Source organism: Acaromyces ingoldii (genome assembly GCF_003144295.1).
Source record: "Acaromyces ingoldii strain MCA 4198 unplaced genomic scaffold FA10scaffold_1, whole genome shotgun sequence".
Taxonomy (NCBI): domain Eukaryota; kingdom Fungi; phylum Basidiomycota; class Exobasidiomycetes; order Exobasidiales; family Cryptobasidiaceae; genus Acaromyces; species Acaromyces ingoldii.
Genome location: NW_020290247.1, coordinates 1,461,428 through 1,477,206, shown reverse-complemented (window position 1 = coordinate 1,477,206; position 15,779 = coordinate 1,461,428). Strand labels below are relative to the sequence as shown.

Below are 15,779 nucleotides of genomic sequence, written 5' to 3'. Positions count from 1 at the left end.
TTTTCTGTTTTCCTCTTCTGCCTCTATATCTCTTCTCCGTCACGTAACGACTCCACTGCACGCTTTCATCCTTCTTTGCCTCTTACTACTGTCTACTTCTTCTTCTCTTTGTCTCTTCTCATTCCTCTCCTCTTACACATCTCTCAACAACTATCCTTCTTTCCTCAACGCTTCTTACTGAGCCTGGAATTCAAGAAAGTACCGATCTTAAGTGGCGCGAGGAAGAGGGCCCTTTTGGCTGAGATTGAAAATCATGCGACTAAATGGACTAATCCAAAACGGGGGGATGTGCCTTCACACGCATTGACGATTTGAGAGAGAGAGCCTTGCCTTTTTCTATCAGTTTAATCTCAGGGGAGCTTGCCGCGACCATTCTCCATCCACACCTCTTCCCTCTTTCACCTTGTCTCTCCTTTAGACTGACCCTTTGTCAGAAACAATTAGGCAGGGGGAAGTCTAGAGAGTGCCGGACATGATGGAGACGACAACACATAGAATGCGGCGGGTCGTCGATCGACGCGCCATCGCAAACGGGACAAAAGTGACACTCCAGAGGGCCTTTAATGGCGGGCAGCTCACCTACACTGCTCCGATCGACGTCGAGGGCCAGACAGTCAACGTTCAGGTCGACACTGGCAGCTCAGATTTGGTGCGTGTACATCGATTGCAGTGAGAGAAAGTAAGAGAAGTAGCTGACGAGGTCGGAACAGTGGCTCGCCTCTAAAGAGTGCAAGACGGACTCATGCAGAGGCAAGGAGGGAAACAAGGTCTACCTCTTTGACGACAGCAAGTCTGCCGAAACAGTGAGTTGCCTCTGTCAAGCCCATATGAGCATGTGAAGGTTGTCTTATGCCTCCTGGATCGACTTGCAGGGTAAAGACTTTTCCATCTTCTATCTTTCGGGAAGCGCGAGCGGCCCGGTCGTAACATCGCCCGTGACCTTTGGCGGTACCCAAGTGGCCTCGCAAGCGTACGCGGCTGCAGACCAGGTCGACTCGCAGCAATTGACCAACATGAACGCAACGGGTATCCTTGGTCTGGCACTACCGGCCAACAGTGTCATCCAGCAGGACATGTTTGTGGGACAAAAGAACCCAAACAACACCATCGACGACGCGACCAAGACGGGCTCGCTTCTCACAGGCCTCTGGCAGGGCGCCGCTTCGGGCTCGAGGTACTTTGGCGTCGGGCTCAAGAGGCTGCCCTCCGATGGCGGCAACGGTGACTCGACGCTGACGTTTGGAGGCGTCGATACGGCATTTGTGCCTGCCCTCGAGTCGATGAAGTGGTCCAGCGCCGTGGCCGACTCGGACGAGGTGACGCGGAAATGGAAGCTGTACGTTAGCGACCTCGTCGTCACCGTCAACGGGACACAGGTCCAGATTCCGCTCTCGAGCACGGGCGCTCAGATTCCTCTAGCTATCCTCGATACGGGAGCACCTCTCAACTATGCCTCGAGTGAATTCCTCAACGCCATGTACGGTGCATGGAACGTGGGTCCGGCAGGCGACGGCAGCGGAGGCTACTATGTCGACTGCAAGCTGCAGATGGAGATCTCCATCCTCGTCGGTAGCGCCATCATCCCCATCCATCCCCTCGACGCAAACCTGAAGCAGAGCAGCACCTCGGGCGCGGTGGCCTCCAATGCCGACGGCTGCATCGGCGCCTTTCAACCATTCAACAGTGCAGGCAACCAGAGCGACCTGCCCGCTGAGTTTGTGCTAGGCGCGCCCTTTCTGCGGAGCGTCTACAGCGCATACAGCTGCGATGCCATCCTCGACAACCCAGTGCCTGGTTCTCAGGGTGGATGCGTGCGCCCCACCGTGGGCCTGTATCCCCTCTACAATACCACCGACACCTACAACCAGGCCCTGTCCGACTTTCAAAAAGTCCGCATTCAAGGACAGAAGCTGGGCGACAATTCACAGATCGCGGGCGCCGACGACGGTCCCACGGGCGGCTTTGGCACGGGCGCAAAGATTGCCGTCGGTGTCGTTGTGGGACTCGTGGGCATCGTCGCTATCATGGTTTTTCTGTTGCTCATTCTCAAGCGGAGGCGCGCTCGCGAGGAGCATCTCCACGGCTTGGACGGCGGTGTCGGTGATCAAGAGGAAAAGGACGATCTCGTTCATGCCCGTGGGGGTTCGACCCTCGTTGGACCGTATGCCTCTGAGAAAGAGCGGCAGGAGGCAAGGCAGCTGGCCATTTTGCACGGTCACTTCGTCGAGGATGACGTCGACCCGGCATCGCTGACCCCAAACAATGCAGGCGGGCAGAGCACCACGGCATCGACGTCGCAGGCATGGGATGTCGACTCGGCTGGCTATTGGGAAGCCAACGCGATCCGCAACCAATACCGTAAAAAGCAGCAGCAGCATCAAGACGGCCGGCGCAGCCTGGCCACCCATGGCAGCCAGGCCGATACGCACTTTTCCTCTGAAGAACACGAGCTTTCTGAATCTCCTTCATCGGCCCTGCGATGACCGTCACACCCTCTTTCTTTCTCTTTGCTGTATCCGCACTTGTTCTTGTACCAGTACATCTCTCTCACCCACGGACTTGCTTGCACCGATGGACGCCGCCCTGGCTTCTTTTTGTCAGCTTCAGCACTATATCTGTATTTTTTTCATTTCTTGCTTTAATTATCCTGTCCTGCCTTGCGGCCGTATGCCGAATTGAAAGCTCGAGCTGCCCGGTGTCAATGCCCGGCGTACAGCGGGTGGAGCAGCCAATACAAAATTGGTTTCGCTGGCAGCTGGCCTGCTTTTTTTCTTTTTCCCTTTTCCTTTTTGAAACATAGCCTTGCTTCGCGCGTGGCCACTAATTGTCCCCGCCCGCCCTGAGACTCTCTGTGTCGCTCGCTCGGCTTCCACTGACGCAGCCGGATCCTCTTTCCAACCGACGTCTCCTTGTCCTCACTTCACTACCGCCGACCTTCGCGTCTTCTTTCTACCTTTATCCCTCCCGCTTACCGTACTCAGCGCCGAGAAAACACACTCCAGCTCAAGAGGGCACACGCAAGTGAAAGGAGAGCGTTCCAATTAGCCCGTTTGCATTGACGCCGGAGAGGATCACCCCACTTTCCAACGTTCATCGACGTATAGACCTAAACTTCCAAAAAAGGGTTCCTCCTCTCTCGTCACCGATCCTCAATAGCCTTTTGTCGAGATGTCTGTCGAGTGAGTATCTGCACGCTCGTAGAGTGAAGCAAGGACGGATGCATGTTCTTTTCGAAGAAATAGGGAAGCTGGCGGCTGACTTACATGCTTTCCCCTTTCCTTCCCTTGCTCAGCCTCAACCCTCACGTCCAACTGGGCTTCCCTCGTGAGTATCTCTTTAAAACTCTGATCTGCTACCACTGGCTTCCATGCTCACAAGTGACCCACTTCGCTACTGCCAACAGGGCCGCTCACGCAGCTTGTCAAGCGCTCGCTGCAGGTGTCGAACCCGAACAACCAGCCCGTCGCCTTTAAGGTCAAGACGACTGCCCCCAAGCAGTACTGCGTTCGGCCCAACTCTGGCCGTATCGAGCCTGGTGAAAAAGTCGAGGTTCAAGGTGCGTCTTCTTCTGTTCGCGAGCTGGCTAGCTGAATGCATTGCTCTCTTCAATGGGAGATGACTGACGCCGAGAACTCTTTGCAAACAGTCCTGCTTCAGCCCATGAAGGAGGAGCCTCCTACCGCAGCCAAGTGCCGCGACAAGTTCCTTGTTCAGTCGACCATCATCACACCGGAGCGCGAGACGACGAGCCTGCAGGACATCTGGGGTCTTGTCGAGAAGGAGGACAAGAGCGCGATCCACGAGCAGAAGATCCGGTGTGCCTTCTTGCCTGCCACTACGGCTCCGGTCCCCGAGGAGGGCGAGGACGGTATGGGCAGCTCGATGAGCAACGGTGGCGGCGACGAGAAATACGCTACAGTGAGTCACTGCCTTTATACGTAGCAAGCGATACTGTAGAGCAACGAATCTGACATCTCGATTCTCCCCAGGTTCAAAACGGCTACAACCCTGTGGCGGCCGCTCAAAATGCTTCTGCCAACACCGACGGAACTTCGACTGAAAAGGCCCGTGCTGCCGCTGTCGCTGCCGGTGGAGCTGCTGCTGCCGGTGCTGGAGCTGCGTATGCCGCGACAAAGAACGCTGGCGCCCGTGCCGTTGGGTCTGCGCAACAGACAGCGAGTGGTGGTGCTGGATCGGCCGATCTCAGCGAGAAGAGCCAGTCCGAGCTGCAAAACGAGGTCAAGCGACTCCAGTCGCAGGTCGAGTCGCTCAGGAAGCAGGCCGCAGGTGCGCCGGCGTCTGAGGGCGTCCCGGTCCACATTGTCGCCGCTATCTGCTTTGGCGTCTTTGCATTCACCTACCTCTTCCTCTGAGCGAGGCGAGCCGGCACAGTCACATCCCCTTGAGCCGGACATTTCGTTTCCTTCTTCGGCGCAGGGCTCAGGACCTCCTGGCACCGGTAGCGACAAGATCGTCAACGACATTTCGTGGCCTTTGACTTCTGATATCTCCACTCTGGCTTTTCTCGGTAGTGACGACGGCTGCACTAACACGCACATCCACGCTCATTTCCTTTTCTTCCTGAGCGGGCCTTGCTTTCTGCGTCAATTCTTCTCCTTCCGCGTCTAGCTTTGTCCCCCCCTCTTTGTCATTCCCACATTTCCGCTTTTGTGGCCTTTTGGTCTTTCCATCCATCCATCGACTTTCTTTCTATATCTCTTTCCTTCCCTGTGTCCAATATGAGCGCGAATGAAGAAGACCGTTTCCTCCGTCAAAGCTTTGCCTGACCTCTGAGACTATGCTCTGTCGATGTGCCGGCAAATCTTGTGTGACAGGGCGGGGGCCCTGAGACTAATTTGACACGCGGGTGCTGCACCGCGCCGTCTCATCGCGCACGCCTTTGTGGAGATCGAAAAAGTCATCACGACACTATCGAACAGAACACCACAAGAGGGCGCCCACAATGAGGCCCACCCATCTGCTGACCACATTGGCCACGGCCACTCTGGTCGCTGTCTCCTCTGTCACGGCCCACCCATGCAGCCACGGCCATCGAGGAAATCACTCAGGGATCGAGGGCTTTGACGAGGCCTACCACTACGCCCGCACCGTGTCCTCCTTTGACTTTGACGACGGCGACGGGCGCGGCCGTGCGGGCCAGCCAGCCTGGCGAGACCCGCGCTCCCACGGCGGGTCCATGCTCGACCTCGTCGGCAATGGCCTGCGCGAGCCGATCAACGTCATCATCTCTGGCCACTCGGATGCGCGCGTGCTGTCGGATGCCGGGCTCAGAGACTACGTCCGGACGATTGGTTTCTCGTTTGAGTGCCTCGACCTGCACCTCGGCGGCCTCCAGCGGGCGGACCTCGGCGACGGAAACGGCTGGGGCACCGAGCTATTTGAGTACAGGCAGACGGAGAGCTGGGGCGCACCCGGCCGGTGGGTCGGCGCCTGCTGGGAGAGCCTGTACGGCGGCAACCACTTTCGGGTGTGGAAGCAGAATGGCACCCTCGCCGACACTGGCGCTTGGTTCCTTGCAGTCAGCAAAGAGAAGGTATGTGTTATTGTCTCAAGACTCAAAGAGGAGAATTGGAGGCTGACAGGGGAGGAACTTCTTCAGGACTTGAGGCATCACCACACAATCGACAAGAATGGGTACAACAATGGACGAGACCTTCTTGTACAAGCGGCTGAAGAGGGCGGCCGATGGAAGATCTGGAAGTGGAAGGCAAAGACGCACTGGGTCGATTCCCTGCTGGATGCCGGCAGGGAGGGCATCAACCACGACATTGCTCAGGATGGACGGGTGGCGGTCCTGACCGTCGACAGCGTCATCGATATCCCACTCTTGCCAGACATCTGGATCACCACTCGGCGCCGCCAAATGCTCGCCAGCCCGTTCGTCTTCGTCAAGCAGACGTTCGTGCAGAGCTACCAAATCATTCTTACGAGGTTCTTTTGACGAAATTGTTCATGACGATGTACGCAAATGAGATTATCTACAGTTTCAAGCGTTCGCAAAGGACTGTGTAGAGCTCCGTCTGCTCGCCCAGAGAGTAGGTCAGGGTTCTCTTTGTGAAGTCGACGCCCATCTCGAGGAGATCGATAACGTCGTCGAGGAGATGTGCCTGCCCAACAATGGCACCTGGCGGCGACTGATAGTCGGAGGAGACGATATGGACATGAAGGTGACTGTTCCGAGTCTTCAGTGCTTGGCTCCTTTCTGACAGAGGGAGGATTACACTCACTAGTATGTCGGTTGGTAGTGGAAGAAGCACCTGAGCTTGCCCTTGTCTGCTGTGGGCAGACCGTACTTCTCCCCAGCAACTTTTCTCGCCGCCTGCTGAATCGCCCGTAGGAGTGGGACATGGGCTTTGGTCAGCGACCGCAGACTTCGAAGGCTGCGATCGTGGACGATCGCGATGAGGTAGAGGGACGTAAGCGTCTTTTGATCCCACTTGAGATCCGGCACGACCTGTGGTGTGTAGAGGGAAAGGGCAGGTCAGAAATGCTTCACGTGTCGCGATGTGTATACTCACGATGAAGCCGTTCTTTGCGTCGGCGTCCTCGTACAGGATCGTATCGGCCTCCTTCTTCTTATCGAGAATGTTGTAGACCCTGTCGCCGAGTTAGTCAGCATCTCCTCACGCCCTCTCCTGCCTCCTCATCCTCACCATTGGATCCTTCCGACCGGCTGTGACTCAATCCAAGGTCTTACGACTTGTTCATAGACCTCTGGTGTCTCTGTGAGATTGTTTCCGTCAAGTCAGCTGTCATTCCATCTCTCGTGATGTGGGCCCCTCTCTCACCTGTGATCATGACCTTCTGCTGTTCCGAATACTTTTTGATGTGCTGGTTACATCTCTCAATCAGCTCCAGTGCTGAGAGTGCAGACACGACCGCGCGATCCGTCTACACTCACCGCCTCGCTTGCAGGCCGAATGAGTGTCAGCTTGACATGCGCATCTGCATCTCCGTCGACATCGGCCGCCTTCTCTTCCCCCTCTGCGCTACGCTTGACTCCGGCGGCCGAAGCCGGCGAGGAGCTCATCCAGCCCAGCATCCAATTGTACACGTCGTTCGACCCCAAGCTGCGAATCGCCGACAGAGGCGCCCTAGCCGTGTCATGCTGAGAAGAAACAGTGGCCCCGAGAGCGCGATAGAAGCTGGGCGAAAAGTGTGTCTTCTCGACGAGGATGACGGCTCGCTCGTCCGGCGGCGCATCAACATATCGACCGAGGATCGCGGCGGTCCGCGTTCGGGCATCTGCCGGTGGCCTGTCAGCGCCGCGTTCATGGTACAGAGGATCAGAAGAGAATGCGCTGACGCACCTTCGTTGAGCAGTCGCTCGTACTGGAAGCCCTCCAAGAGCCTCGATGTCGAAGCTTGCTGCTCTTCCATCGTCACTCGTCTCTCTCTCTCTTTCTACGTGATCACAAGTCGAGAAGAAATTGACCAGGTCACTGCTGCGAGCTTTAAATCTTTTAGTCTAATCTTGTGGAGAAGGAAAGAGAAGCAGGTGCTTTCTCTCGCGCACTCGGGGCCAGATTACAGTCGAGCAAGAGCCTTCTTTGTTTGAGAAACTGGTGGGATCAAGTGATGCAGTGGTAGGGTAGTGTACATGGAGAGAGAGAGGAGCAGTCTTTTTATTTGCTCGTCTTCTTCTTCTTTTTCTTGGGCTCGTCAGCCATGTCGTCGCTGCCCGTCTCTGCGCCGCTGTCGTCGTCGCTCGATGCTTCCGAGGGGCTGCCATCGTCGGATGACTCGGCCTCAAAGTCTTCGTCTTCGGACGACTCATCATCATCGTCATCGTCCATGGCATTGGAAGCCTTTGTAGGCTTCTTGACCCGCTTCTTGAGTCCGCTGTCGCTCGCGTCATCCATGTCTTCGTCGTCGTCATCGCTGAGTGCTGCGACGGCGGCCATTGCCTCGGCAGCCTCAGCCATTTCGTTCTTGACACGAACCTTGCGCGCGCTGAAATGCTTGCTCAGCGCATCGTGCTCCTCGCGGCTGAGGCTCTGGAACGTGTGCTCGGGCCCACTGCGCTGAATGACGCGAAGGTCGAAAGTCTTGCTGCTGGCCACGGCGCCACCGACGCGCGAGAAGACAACCTGGTGGATGTCGTCGTAGCGAATGTGAACGGGCTGCTTGCTGACCCAGATCAGCTGCTTGTCCAGAGGGTAGAGCAGGCCATCGGTGGCCTTGACGTTGCACTTGAGGCATGGCGATCCGTTTGCACTGCTCTCGAACGAGTCCTCGCCTGGCGCGACAAGCCTCTGGCCAGAGAGGACTCGGAAAAGCGTTGTCACAATCTTGAACGTCGGCTCTTCGTACCTCCTCTTGAGCTTTCCCTCGTACTTTTCCTGAATCGTCTCGTCGTCAAGATTCAGCTCGGCATCCATCTCCTCTTCGCGGACGAATTGCATGACAAGGTATGGGTAGCGTGTCTGGCCCTGTCGGATCGGAGGGTCGAGGCCAACGACAAAGGAGACATGAACGTCGTCCGGGCGAGGGAGCAGAAACAGTCTTGTGATGCTCGAGTAGAGGACCTTGTAGTCGTACGTCTTGCCACGAAGCCGCAAAAAGCCAGGGTACATGTCGATGTCGAAGCGGCCACGGGGCGTAAGGACGAGGACCTCCTTGAAGACGATGATGCCGTCGCCAGCGACCTGTCCGATGTCGGCTTTGGCCTTGATGGCCTCGTTGAATGCATTTGCGGCCGTCTCTTCTTCCTCTTCATCATCATCGTCGTCATTGTCTGAGCCCTTCTCGACCGTACCCGGAATGTGGAATCTCATCTCGACAAGCTGGTCGCCCTTTTGCTTTTTCGCTTTGCTTGCAGCGCCTCCATTGGCTGCCGAGCCCGTGTTGGCAACCGGCTGTTGCTGCTCGGGGTTGATGAACTCCATGCCTACCTCGGTCTTACTGGCAATGTTGGTGTTGGCAATGTGCTTGACGGGCAGCTCAAATGCGAGTTTGCCCCGAACGAGGAATCGCACGTCATTGTCTTCGATCTCAGTTTTGCCCCAGTTCCAACCACGCGAGGAGACCTCGACCTGGTCGAGCCTCTTGCTGAAGTACTTGTTGAGCACGTCGGACAGCCTGTCGAGGTCGTCCCTGTGGAAGCCATCGAAGGTCTCCCGGCGAGACTCGCTGCCCTTCAGTTGGATCCTCAGTTGGTATCCCCTTGCCACCCTGTCCTTAGATGGTGAGCCAGAGGATCTTGAGAAGACGAAAACGACTGGTAACCCACCTCATCCACTGGAAGGTTGCCATCTTGTCAGCCTCGAGGGTGAAGGTTGCGCCCGAAGATCCATCTTGCGAGGCAGTGGCCTTCCACCCCAGACCTCCTTCTTGCAGGCGAAGCTTGCCCGGCGTGGTGTCGAGTCCATGGTAGATGGTGTCGAAGGTCACATGCGCCGCCATCTTTTCCTCGGTTATTCCTTGGCCAAAAGGAGTCGCCCTAAGCTCAAATCTGTCCTTCCGTCCTTATCGTATTCGCAAACGCAACAGATGGCCTGCCAAAACCTTGCGATGTGCGAGAAGTGGGAGGGCAGGGCTCAGGGAAGCGGTGGTGGTGAGAAGGTGACGAAAAGCGAAGCAAAGCAGAAATTGAGGCCGACGCGTTCAAGTGACACGCGTCTTTACAGCGGCCTTGCTAATTTATTCAACATGCAAGCCGTATAAGGATCCTCTTCTCCCTTGGGCGATCTAGAAAGAGTCTTTCTGTGACCTTTGTGATCTCACAACAGGACCCTTCCCAGCATTGAAAGATCGCTCCTTCGTCTGGTGATTTATGCTTTGAATTACAGGTGTAATGTTGATGTGATGTGCGATGCTACAGTACAGGAGGATGATGGAAGGTAGGAATTTCATTGTGCCGGGCGGATGTTGTTGCCGAGCCACGAGAATCTTGGCCAGACCTATGAGTGAAGGCAGAGAGGGTCAGCCGAGCTTCGACATGATTCTCGAGGACAGGAGAGACGCACCTTTGCAACAATGACACCCTGGACAAGGCCAAGAGGGACGGGGCCGTAGATCCGGCTGTCTGTGCTGTTACCTAGGTTGTCACCGCCAAGCCAAACGTGACCCCGAGGCACAGTGATGTATCGAGGCTTTGGTGTTGCGGAAGCGCTTTTCTGTTCTTCGTCGATATCGTCGCTCTCTCCCGATGCACGCCGACTGAAGCCGGTCCACGCCTCGGCGTGATTGCTCGGGGCATCGACTCGAGGATCGACCAGGACCGTATCGCCGGGCAGGCCGAGTACCCTTTTGCAGATCATTCGGCTGTGATCCCTCGGTGAGACTGCCACGACCAAGTCGCCGAGCCTGAGACCGGTGCCCATTGCAGGATCTAGCTTTCCCTTTGGCCCCCCGACGTTGGGCAGCGAGATCAAGTCGGGCGGGTTGGGTCGTAGCAGGGGCGAGACGAGGCGATAGAAGGGCAGATGAAGGTGCAGGAGAAAGTCGCCTTCGGGAGCCAAGGTCGGAAGCATCGAGGCACCGGTGCACTCGCGCACTTCACCAGTCAGGTCAGACAGAATGCTGAGGACGCACCCGAGCTGGACCGTTCGCAGGGCCACTGGGGGCACGTAGAGAGCTGCCCGGAGCACAGCCCGGCGTATGAACCCCATCGCCATGGACCAGTTCAGCCTTTGGCGCGTACGCCCGAGCTGCGTAGCAGATAGAAGTGGAGTTCTAAGATGGAGCGAACGAGAGAAAGGGAGGTGGGTAAGCAGCAGCGTTGCGTCGACCACGAAAAAGTTGAAAAGGCAGAGAGGGAAAGTGGCTCGACCGCGGTCGGAAGATCACGCGCGTCGCACGCCGGTCGACTAGCCTGCGCTTCCAGTCGTCGAAAGTGCGAGGCATCGTCGATAACAAAAGTGGGTGAGGGTGACGTCCCGACCGGCATCAGAAACCAACTCCGACTGTGCTCTCCGTCACACACTCCGTCCTCTGCCTCATTCGACGTCGCGTAACGATACGCAGGGGAGATTCTGCGCTGCGCATAGACAGGAACCCCAGTGGCAGCAGCATTACAGCCCATTTCACGCGCACAGCCAATAAGTTCGTACAAGCGCGATCGCCATCTACCATTCACCGAGCTGCACGGCCAGCCAGACATCTCTCGCCATAGGATTGGTATAGGACAGCTGCCGACACTATCACAGCCAGACCAGCGGGCTTATCTTGGGCGCTGGAGGGGCCCGCGCGATGCTACACGCAAGCGCCCTCGCAGGAGCCTGCGCCGGCCTCGTCTCGTCGATTGTGACGTGCCCCTTGGATGTCGTCAAGACGAAGCTGCAGGCGCAGAGCGGGCCTACCAGACCACTACGACAGGGCTGGAGTGGGCCTGCGGGGCATCCGAATGGGTCTATCGGTGGGGGTGGCGCGAGGCTGGCGTACGAGGCACAGCGAAGATCACAGGCAATTAAGGAGGCCATTACCGGAGAAGGTGCTGAGTCTAGATATGAGGGTCTCTTTGGTGAGTGTTGGGCAGCTGTGTGGGCGAAAATGACTGGTTGCTCAATGTGCACGATTGACTCCCAGGAACCCTGCGGAAAATATGGAGAGAAGACGGCTTCCGAGGCTTCTACCGGGGCCTGGGGCCGACCATCTTTGGGTACCTCCCGACGTGGGCCATCTACTTTACAGTTTATGACCAGTGCAAAACAGTGCTGGCCGAGCGGTTCAATCCGACTGGCGAGGAGGACTTCATGAATCACATCGTGAGCGCAATGACAGCGGGCGCTGCGAGCACATGCTGCACCAGCCCGCTGTGGGTCGTCAAGACTCGCTTCATGGTGCGTATCTTTGGATTCTCTTCAGAACTCTCCGATGGATTTCAGTCAGCTGACCTCTCTCTTACCCTTCTCAATTAGCTGCAATCCGGCAAGAATCCTGCGACGAGGCCGTACAGACACACGGGCGACGCCTTCGTCCAGATCTTCCGCACCGAGGGGTGGCGAGGCTTCTACCGAGGCCTGCTCCCCAGCTTGTTTGGCGTAAGCCACGTCGCTGTCCAGTTCCCACTCTACGAACAGTTCAAATCATCGTTGAGACGCAGACTCGATACCGACGAACTGACGCCCAGCATGATTCTGACGTGCAGCAGCAGCGCAAAGATGATTGCCTCGGTGCTCACCTATCCCCACGAGGTCCTACGGACGCGCCTCCAGATGCAGCCAAGAGCGGCAGTCGCCGATACACCAACGACGTCGCCGACGCCTTCGATGGCACAGGCTGCAAGCGAGGCCGAGCGATCCGGGGCCCAAAGGAGGGGCATGCATACAGCGGCGGTACGAGGAATGTCGAGCAGCAGCAGCAGCAGCAGCAGTCGAGAACAAAGCAGACGAGGGCCACCCAAGCTGAAGCGGGCGAAGGTCGCCAGACGGACAATCTCGCACATGGCCAACATGGGCGTTGGGGGACGATACACGGGCGTTCTCCAGGCCTGCGCGACGATTGCCAGGGAGGAGGGGGTCCGAGGCTTCTACAAAGGCATGGGAGTCAACCTCATCAGGACCGTTCCCAGCTCGGCTCTGACAATCTTGACGTGAGTCCATGTGCCGGTATCGTCCCTCTCCTATCGAAGCTCATATCACGAGAGATATGCCCGCGAACAGATACGAGATCATGATGCAGCACCTCAATTATGACCCAGACCAGGACAGCCAAGACGACGATGGCGATGTGCAAACGGACAGCAAATAGGTGCATTCCCCTCTCATCCCCCTCTCTTCACACACACACTCTCGTCAGGTCTCGCAAGCTCTTGTAATTTCATCATAATGCACTGTCACATCGTGCCGTCTTTCTTTGGCTCCGAATTGTGTCTATGGCTCGCATTCACCCGGAGTAAGAGTGACGGAGAAGCGGGGGAGCCTGGGGCCACAAATGCTTATTTCCTGCCTGCAAGTTCGTTCATCGGCGACTTGGCCTGTACACTTTCCCGACAGCCAAGCCTTGATCGATAAAGAGCAGGCCTAGAATTTCCACGTGTGCTGCTGGCCCTAGACCTCTTTTTTTGATTTGTTGCCACCCGCCTAAATATCGATCGGTGTTTGAGAATGGGAATAATTGTGGGAAAGGAAAGAAATTAGAGTCTTGTTTATGGGCGCTGTTGAAAAGGGAACGTGAATTCGTCCTCTTGATTGCACTCCACCACCACAGCCAACGACGACAAGAGACAGGCTCGAAAGCGGCGGAGATCAAGAACGAAGAAGCTACGACGCCTGCCTGACTTCTCAATTCCAGCTTGCTGGCCGAGCAATCGCAGCGGAGACGCATATTCTTGTCTTTGGCACTCTTTCTCTTCAAGACAATGTCTCCCCTCGAAGCCAGCACCTCGCAGCACAAACTGGAGCGCTCCTCGGCGGCGCTGCAGGCTGTTCGGCGAAGGCCAAACTCATCAATGGTGCACATGCGGAGAGCCTCGCAGCCCGCTGCCGGGCCATCGCACCAGCGCAATGTCCTCTCGCGCTCCCTCTCCTCTTCGGCCGCCGAGTCAGACTCGAGCAGTGGGAGCAGCAGCGAGGATGAGGAGTGGTCTCGAGACCATTTTTCGGCCCAGCAGGAGGCCCACAGACGCTCACTAGACTACGTGAGTCATTCCTATCTCTCTCTCTGTCCCCCCTTGTGGCATGTAGAGGATGAGGGTGCTGACTCCCTATGCGCCACCGAAACCACAGCTGGACCTTTCGCCTTCGCTCCCATATACCCTTGCCTCGTTGCGAGCCCAGCTCTTGGCACAGTGCTCCCACCTTGAGGCCAAGATGCGGTCGCTCTGCAGCATACATTCGCCCTCGAAGCCGCGTGATACAGAGACGGCGCCCTTCTATGCCCATCTCGAGGCGCTCAGAGAGGACCTTCGAAGACTAGCCCTGCTCCTCCCTCGGTATCCCGTCGGTGGCGTGGCATCCATCTCTCCTCAGAAGGCAGGCGCCGCTCTTGTTGCACGCTCGCAGACTTTGGCGGCTGACTGGGAAAAGATGCTGTCGCATGCACGGCTGCATGCACCCGATCTGCAACACTTCAACATTGCGCTTCCCCTCAACCTCTCGTCCGTCTGGCCTCCGCTTTCGCTTCCGGATCTCGACGGTCTGCCCTTGGCTGGTGCCAAGATCCTGGAAAAGGTGCAGGCCCGCTACGAGGCCCTGCATGATACCATCAATGCTTTGACATTGCGCGACTGTTTCTACTGGGCACGCGGCCCAGAGGAGTCGTCCTCGCCTGCCCTCTCGCGCCAGCTCGAGGCAATCATTGCCTCGCTTCGAGAAAAGGGCGACGTGGTACGACAGACTGGCCGAGCAAGGGCCAACAGCGTGGTCAAAGCTGCCAAGGACGCAGAGGAGGTCATGTATGCGGCGGCCGTCGAGCTGGCCAGGGGTGGACAGAAGCTCATTCGCTACGAGCATCTTCCCGAGCTCTGGAAAAATAACGAGCACATTGTGAGTTGAGATTGATTCAAGTAATACCACAAGCACGCTGACTTTAGTATTAGCTTTCGGGCTACCGCTTCATCCCCATCGAGAGGTGGGGTGCGCTGCTGCGATCGACCTTCGAGGTCCACAACGAGACGGGCAACATTCTCACTCACCTTATTGGCGCCTTGATCGTCATTCCCCTCTTCTGGCCATCTAAAGAGCGTGACGCAGCCTACGCCGACGAGATGACGACGCCGATGGATCGGATGGTGCAGACCATCTACCTCATTGCCGCCCTCAAGTGTCTTGTCCTCAGCGTCTCCTGGCACGTCATGGCCGGCTGCTCGGATGCATGCTGGTTCGAGCGCTTCGCCTGTGTCGACTACACGGGCATCGCGTGGCTCGTCGCTGCATCGGTCTGGACGCTTGTCTACAACGCTTTCTACTGCCAGCCGAACCTGGCTATGTTCTACAGCCTGACGACCCTCATCGTCGGGACCGTGGGCGCCATTGTGCCCTGGGCTGCATGGTTCAACGAGCGACAGAACAAGGGTCTGCGCATCTCCGTCTTCCTGGCGATGTGCTTCACCGCCCTCGCGCCATTCACACACGCCTCCATCTCGCACGGCTTCATGCGCACCTTTAGCTTCTTCTCGCCCATCCTTCCCAGCGTTGGCTGCTACGTCGCTGGCCTCGTCTTCTACGCCTTTCAATTCCCCGAAAGGTTCGCACCGGGCAAGTTTGACCTCTGGGGACATGCGCACCAGATCTGGCACATCAGCATCGTCCTCGCCATCCTGTTCCACTATCGTGCCACATTTATCTGGCACGACCAGCGCTTTGCCTTCAGCTGCGCAGCAGCAGGAGCCAACGGGCCCTCTACATTCCTCGATGGCCTCACACCCCCTCATGCAGACGGGTCCTCGGGCATTCTTCTTGAATCGCTCAGCCGGCTGGGCCAGTCCGCCATTGGCGGCTCCGTCGTTGAGGCCGCATCGGACCTTTCCAAGGCAGACGAAGTCGTCCACGGTTGGCGCAGAGCTGCTGGCCGGCTCGCTGGCGGCTACGTCGGGCTGGCCTGGGACTGGTCCGTCGATCGGCTCATGGCGGCTTTCTAGACACATTCTGGCCTCCTTTTGCATCTCTCATATCCGGCTTGTTGCTATTCCCTCTCATATCTGTCAAGCTCAATTCTTCTCCTTGCAAATAGATTCATTCAGTCAGCACACACTCTCTCTTCTCACCCCGGCATGCTTTGATGCGACCGGACACTTTCTGTATGACGCGGGAATCGGAAATCCCCCATCCAACAGAGAACTTTTTTTTCTGTGCCTCTGCCAGGAAGAAATTCTG

The 15,779-nt window shown here is 57.1% G+C and overlaps 8 protein-coding genes across 8 annotated transcripts; 5 read left to right on the top strand and 3 right to left on the bottom strand.

The window, feature by feature from the left end:
- Positions 1–348: 348 nt before the first annotated feature.
- FA10DRAFT_277077 (acid protease) lies at positions 349–2,657 on the top strand. Its single transcript, XM_025523355.1, has 3 exons — positions 349–649; positions 711–803; positions 873–2,657. The coding sequence occupies exons 1-3, from the start codon at positions 473–475 to the stop codon at positions 2,481–2,483; spliced, it is 1,881 nt and encodes a 626-aa protein (XP_025380381.1). The 5' UTR covers positions 349–472; the 3' UTR covers positions 2,484–2,657.
- Positions 2,658–2,801: 144 nt separating this feature from the next.
- Positions 2,802–4,694, top strand: FA10DRAFT_263871 (VAMP-associated protein). Its single transcript, XM_025520408.1, has 5 exons — positions 2,802–3,179; positions 3,293–3,324; positions 3,404–3,556; positions 3,647–3,918; positions 3,990–4,694. Exons 1-5 carry the CDS (start codon positions 3,169–3,171, stop codon positions 4,371–4,373), a joined length of 852 nt encoding a protein of 283 aa, XP_025380380.1. The 5' UTR covers positions 2,802–3,168; the 3' UTR covers positions 4,374–4,694.
- Positions 4,695–4,895: 201 nt separating this feature from the next.
- FA10DRAFT_247315 (hypothetical protein) lies at positions 4,896–6,001 on the top strand. The gene is made up of 2 exons (XM_025519448.1): positions 4,896–5,554; positions 5,621–6,001. The coding sequence occupies exons 1-2, from the start codon at positions 4,964–4,966 to the stop codon at positions 5,960–5,962; spliced, it is 933 nt and encodes a 310-aa protein (XP_025380379.1). The 5' UTR covers positions 4,896–4,963; the 3' UTR covers positions 5,963–6,001.
- Positions 5,953–7,468, bottom strand: FA10DRAFT_277075 (scavenger mRNA decapping enzyme). Its single transcript, XM_025523354.1, has 7 exons — positions 7,332–7,468; positions 6,923–7,266; positions 6,810–6,852; positions 6,675–6,744; positions 6,540–6,618; positions 6,249–6,475; positions 5,953–6,192 (listed from the first exon to the last, which is right to left on the bottom strand). Exons 1-7 carry the CDS (start codon positions 7,399–7,401, stop codon positions 6,000–6,002), a joined length of 1,026 nt encoding a protein of 341 aa, XP_025380378.1. The 5' UTR covers positions 7,402–7,468; the 3' UTR covers positions 5,953–5,999.
- A 38-nt stretch (positions 7,469–7,506) lies between these two features.
- Positions 7,507–9,618, bottom strand: FA10DRAFT_236548 (SSrecog-domain-containing protein). Its single transcript, XM_025519081.1, has 2 exons — positions 9,254–9,618; positions 7,507–9,195 (listed from the first exon to the last, which is right to left on the bottom strand). Exons 1-2 carry the CDS (start codon positions 9,424–9,426, stop codon positions 7,647–7,649), a joined length of 1,722 nt encoding a protein of 573 aa, XP_025380377.1. The 5' UTR covers positions 9,427–9,618; the 3' UTR covers positions 7,507–7,646.
- Positions 9,619–9,786: 168 nt separating this feature from the next.
- FA10DRAFT_236545 (LexA/Signal peptidase) lies at positions 9,787–10,622 on the bottom strand. The gene is made up of 3 exons (XM_025519080.1): positions 10,198–10,622; positions 9,990–10,134; positions 9,787–9,923 (listed from the first exon to the last, which is right to left on the bottom strand). Exons 1-3 carry the CDS (start codon positions 10,494–10,496, stop codon positions 9,873–9,875), a joined length of 495 nt encoding a protein of 164 aa, XP_025380376.1. The 5' UTR covers positions 10,497–10,622; the 3' UTR covers positions 9,787–9,872.
- A 210-nt stretch (positions 10,623–10,832) lies between these two features.
- FA10DRAFT_263866 (mitochondrial carrier) lies at positions 10,833–12,812 on the top strand. Its single transcript, XM_025520407.1, has 4 exons — positions 10,833–11,485; positions 11,551–11,804; positions 11,883–12,556; positions 12,627–12,812. The coding sequence occupies exons 1-4, from the start codon at positions 11,215–11,217 to the stop codon at positions 12,712–12,714; spliced, it is 1,287 nt and encodes a 428-aa protein (XP_025380375.1). The 5' UTR covers positions 10,833–11,214; the 3' UTR covers positions 12,715–12,812.
- A 318-nt stretch (positions 12,813–13,130) lies between these two features.
- FA10DRAFT_236539 (HlyIII-domain-containing protein) lies at positions 13,131–15,650 on the top strand. Its single transcript, XM_025519079.1, has 3 exons — positions 13,131–13,603; positions 13,692–14,450; positions 14,504–15,650. The coding sequence occupies exons 1-3, from the start codon at positions 13,325–13,327 to the stop codon at positions 15,542–15,544; spliced, it is 2,079 nt and encodes a 692-aa protein (XP_025380374.1). The 5' UTR covers positions 13,131–13,324; the 3' UTR covers positions 15,545–15,650.
- Positions 15,651–15,779: the final 129 nt, after the last annotated feature.

Excerpts from the sequence above, each read along its gene's own strand:
- FA10DRAFT_277077 (XM_025523355.1), top strand. The coding sequence starts at position 473 with ATGATGGAGACGACAACACATAGAATGCGGCGGGTCGTCGATCGACGC. Across the intron at positions 650-710 it reads ACACTGGCAGCTCAGATTTG|TGGCTCGCCTCTAAAGAGTG; the intron begins GTGCGTGTACAT and ends AGGTCGGAACAG. Across the intron at positions 804-872 it reads ACAGCAAGTCTGCCGAAACA|GGTAAAGACTTTTCCATCTT; the intron begins GTGAGTTGCCTC and ends ATCGACTTGCAG.
- FA10DRAFT_263871 (XM_025520408.1), top strand. Across the intron at positions 3,557-3,646 it reads TGAAAAAGTCGAGGTTCAAG|TCCTGCTTCAGCCCATGAAG; the intron begins GTGCGTCTTCTT and ends CTTTGCAAACAG. Across the intron at positions 3,919-3,989 it reads GCGACGAGAAATACGCTACA|GTTCAAAACGGCTACAACCC; the intron begins GTGAGTCACTGC and ends GATTCTCCCCAG.
- FA10DRAFT_247315 (XM_025519448.1), top strand. The coding sequence starts at position 4,964 with ATGAGGCCCACCCATCTGCTGACCACATTGGCCACGGCCACTCTGGTC. Across the intron at positions 5,555-5,620 it reads TTGCAGTCAGCAAAGAGAAG|GACTTGAGGCATCACCACAC; the intron begins GTATGTGTTATT and ends GAACTTCTTCAG.
- FA10DRAFT_277075 (XM_025523354.1), bottom strand. The coding sequence starts at position 7,401 with ATGGAAGAGCAGCAAGCTTCGACATCGAGGCTCTTGGAGGGCTTCCAG. Across the intron at positions 6,745-6,809 it reads GCAGAAGGTCATGATCACAG|AGACACCAGAGGTCTATGAA; the intron begins GTGAGAGAGGGG and ends ACAATCTCACAG. Across the intron at positions 6,619-6,674 it reads CCGGTCGGAAGGATCCAATG|GGTCTACAACATTCTCGATA; the intron begins GTGAGGATGAGG and ends ACTCGGCGACAG.
- FA10DRAFT_236548 (XM_025519081.1), bottom strand. The coding sequence starts at position 9,426 with ATGGCGGCGCATGTGACCTTCGACACCATCTACCATGGACTCGACACC. Across the intron at positions 9,196-9,253 it reads GCAACCTTCCAGTGGATGAG|GGTGGCAAGGGGATACCAAC; the intron begins GTGGGTTACCAG and ends ATCTAAGGACAG.
- FA10DRAFT_236545 (XM_025519080.1), bottom strand. The coding sequence starts at position 10,496 with ATGCTTCCGACCTTGGCTCCCGAAGGCGACTTTCTCCTGCACCTTCAT. Across the intron at positions 10,135-10,197 it reads CCGAGCAATCACGCCGAGGC|CGCTTCCGCAACACCAAAGC; the intron begins GTGGACCGGCTT and ends AGAACAGAAAAG. Across the intron at positions 9,924-9,989 it reads AGGGTGTCATTGTTGCAAAG|GTCTGGCCAAGATTCTCGTG; the intron begins GTGCGTCTCTCC and ends CTTCACTCATAG.
- FA10DRAFT_263866 (XM_025520407.1), top strand. The coding sequence starts at position 11,215 with ATGCTACACGCAAGCGCCCTCGCAGGAGCCTGCGCCGGCCTCGTCTCG. Across the intron at positions 11,805-11,882 it reads TCGTCAAGACTCGCTTCATG|CTGCAATCCGGCAAGAATCC; the intron begins GTGCGTATCTTT and ends CTTCTCAATTAG. Across the intron at positions 12,557-12,626 it reads TCGGCTCTGACAATCTTGAC|ATACGAGATCATGATGCAGC; the intron begins GTGAGTCCATGT and ends GCCCGCGAACAG.
- FA10DRAFT_236539 (XM_025519079.1), top strand. The coding sequence starts at position 13,325 with ATGTCTCCCCTCGAAGCCAGCACCTCGCAGCACAAACTGGAGCGCTCC. Across the intron at positions 13,604-13,691 it reads ACAGACGCTCACTAGACTAC|CTGGACCTTTCGCCTTCGCT; the intron begins GTGAGTCATTCC and ends CCGAAACCACAG. Across the intron at positions 14,451-14,503 it reads GGAAAAATAACGAGCACATT|CTTTCGGGCTACCGCTTCAT; the intron begins GTGAGTTGAGAT and ends CTTTAGTATTAG.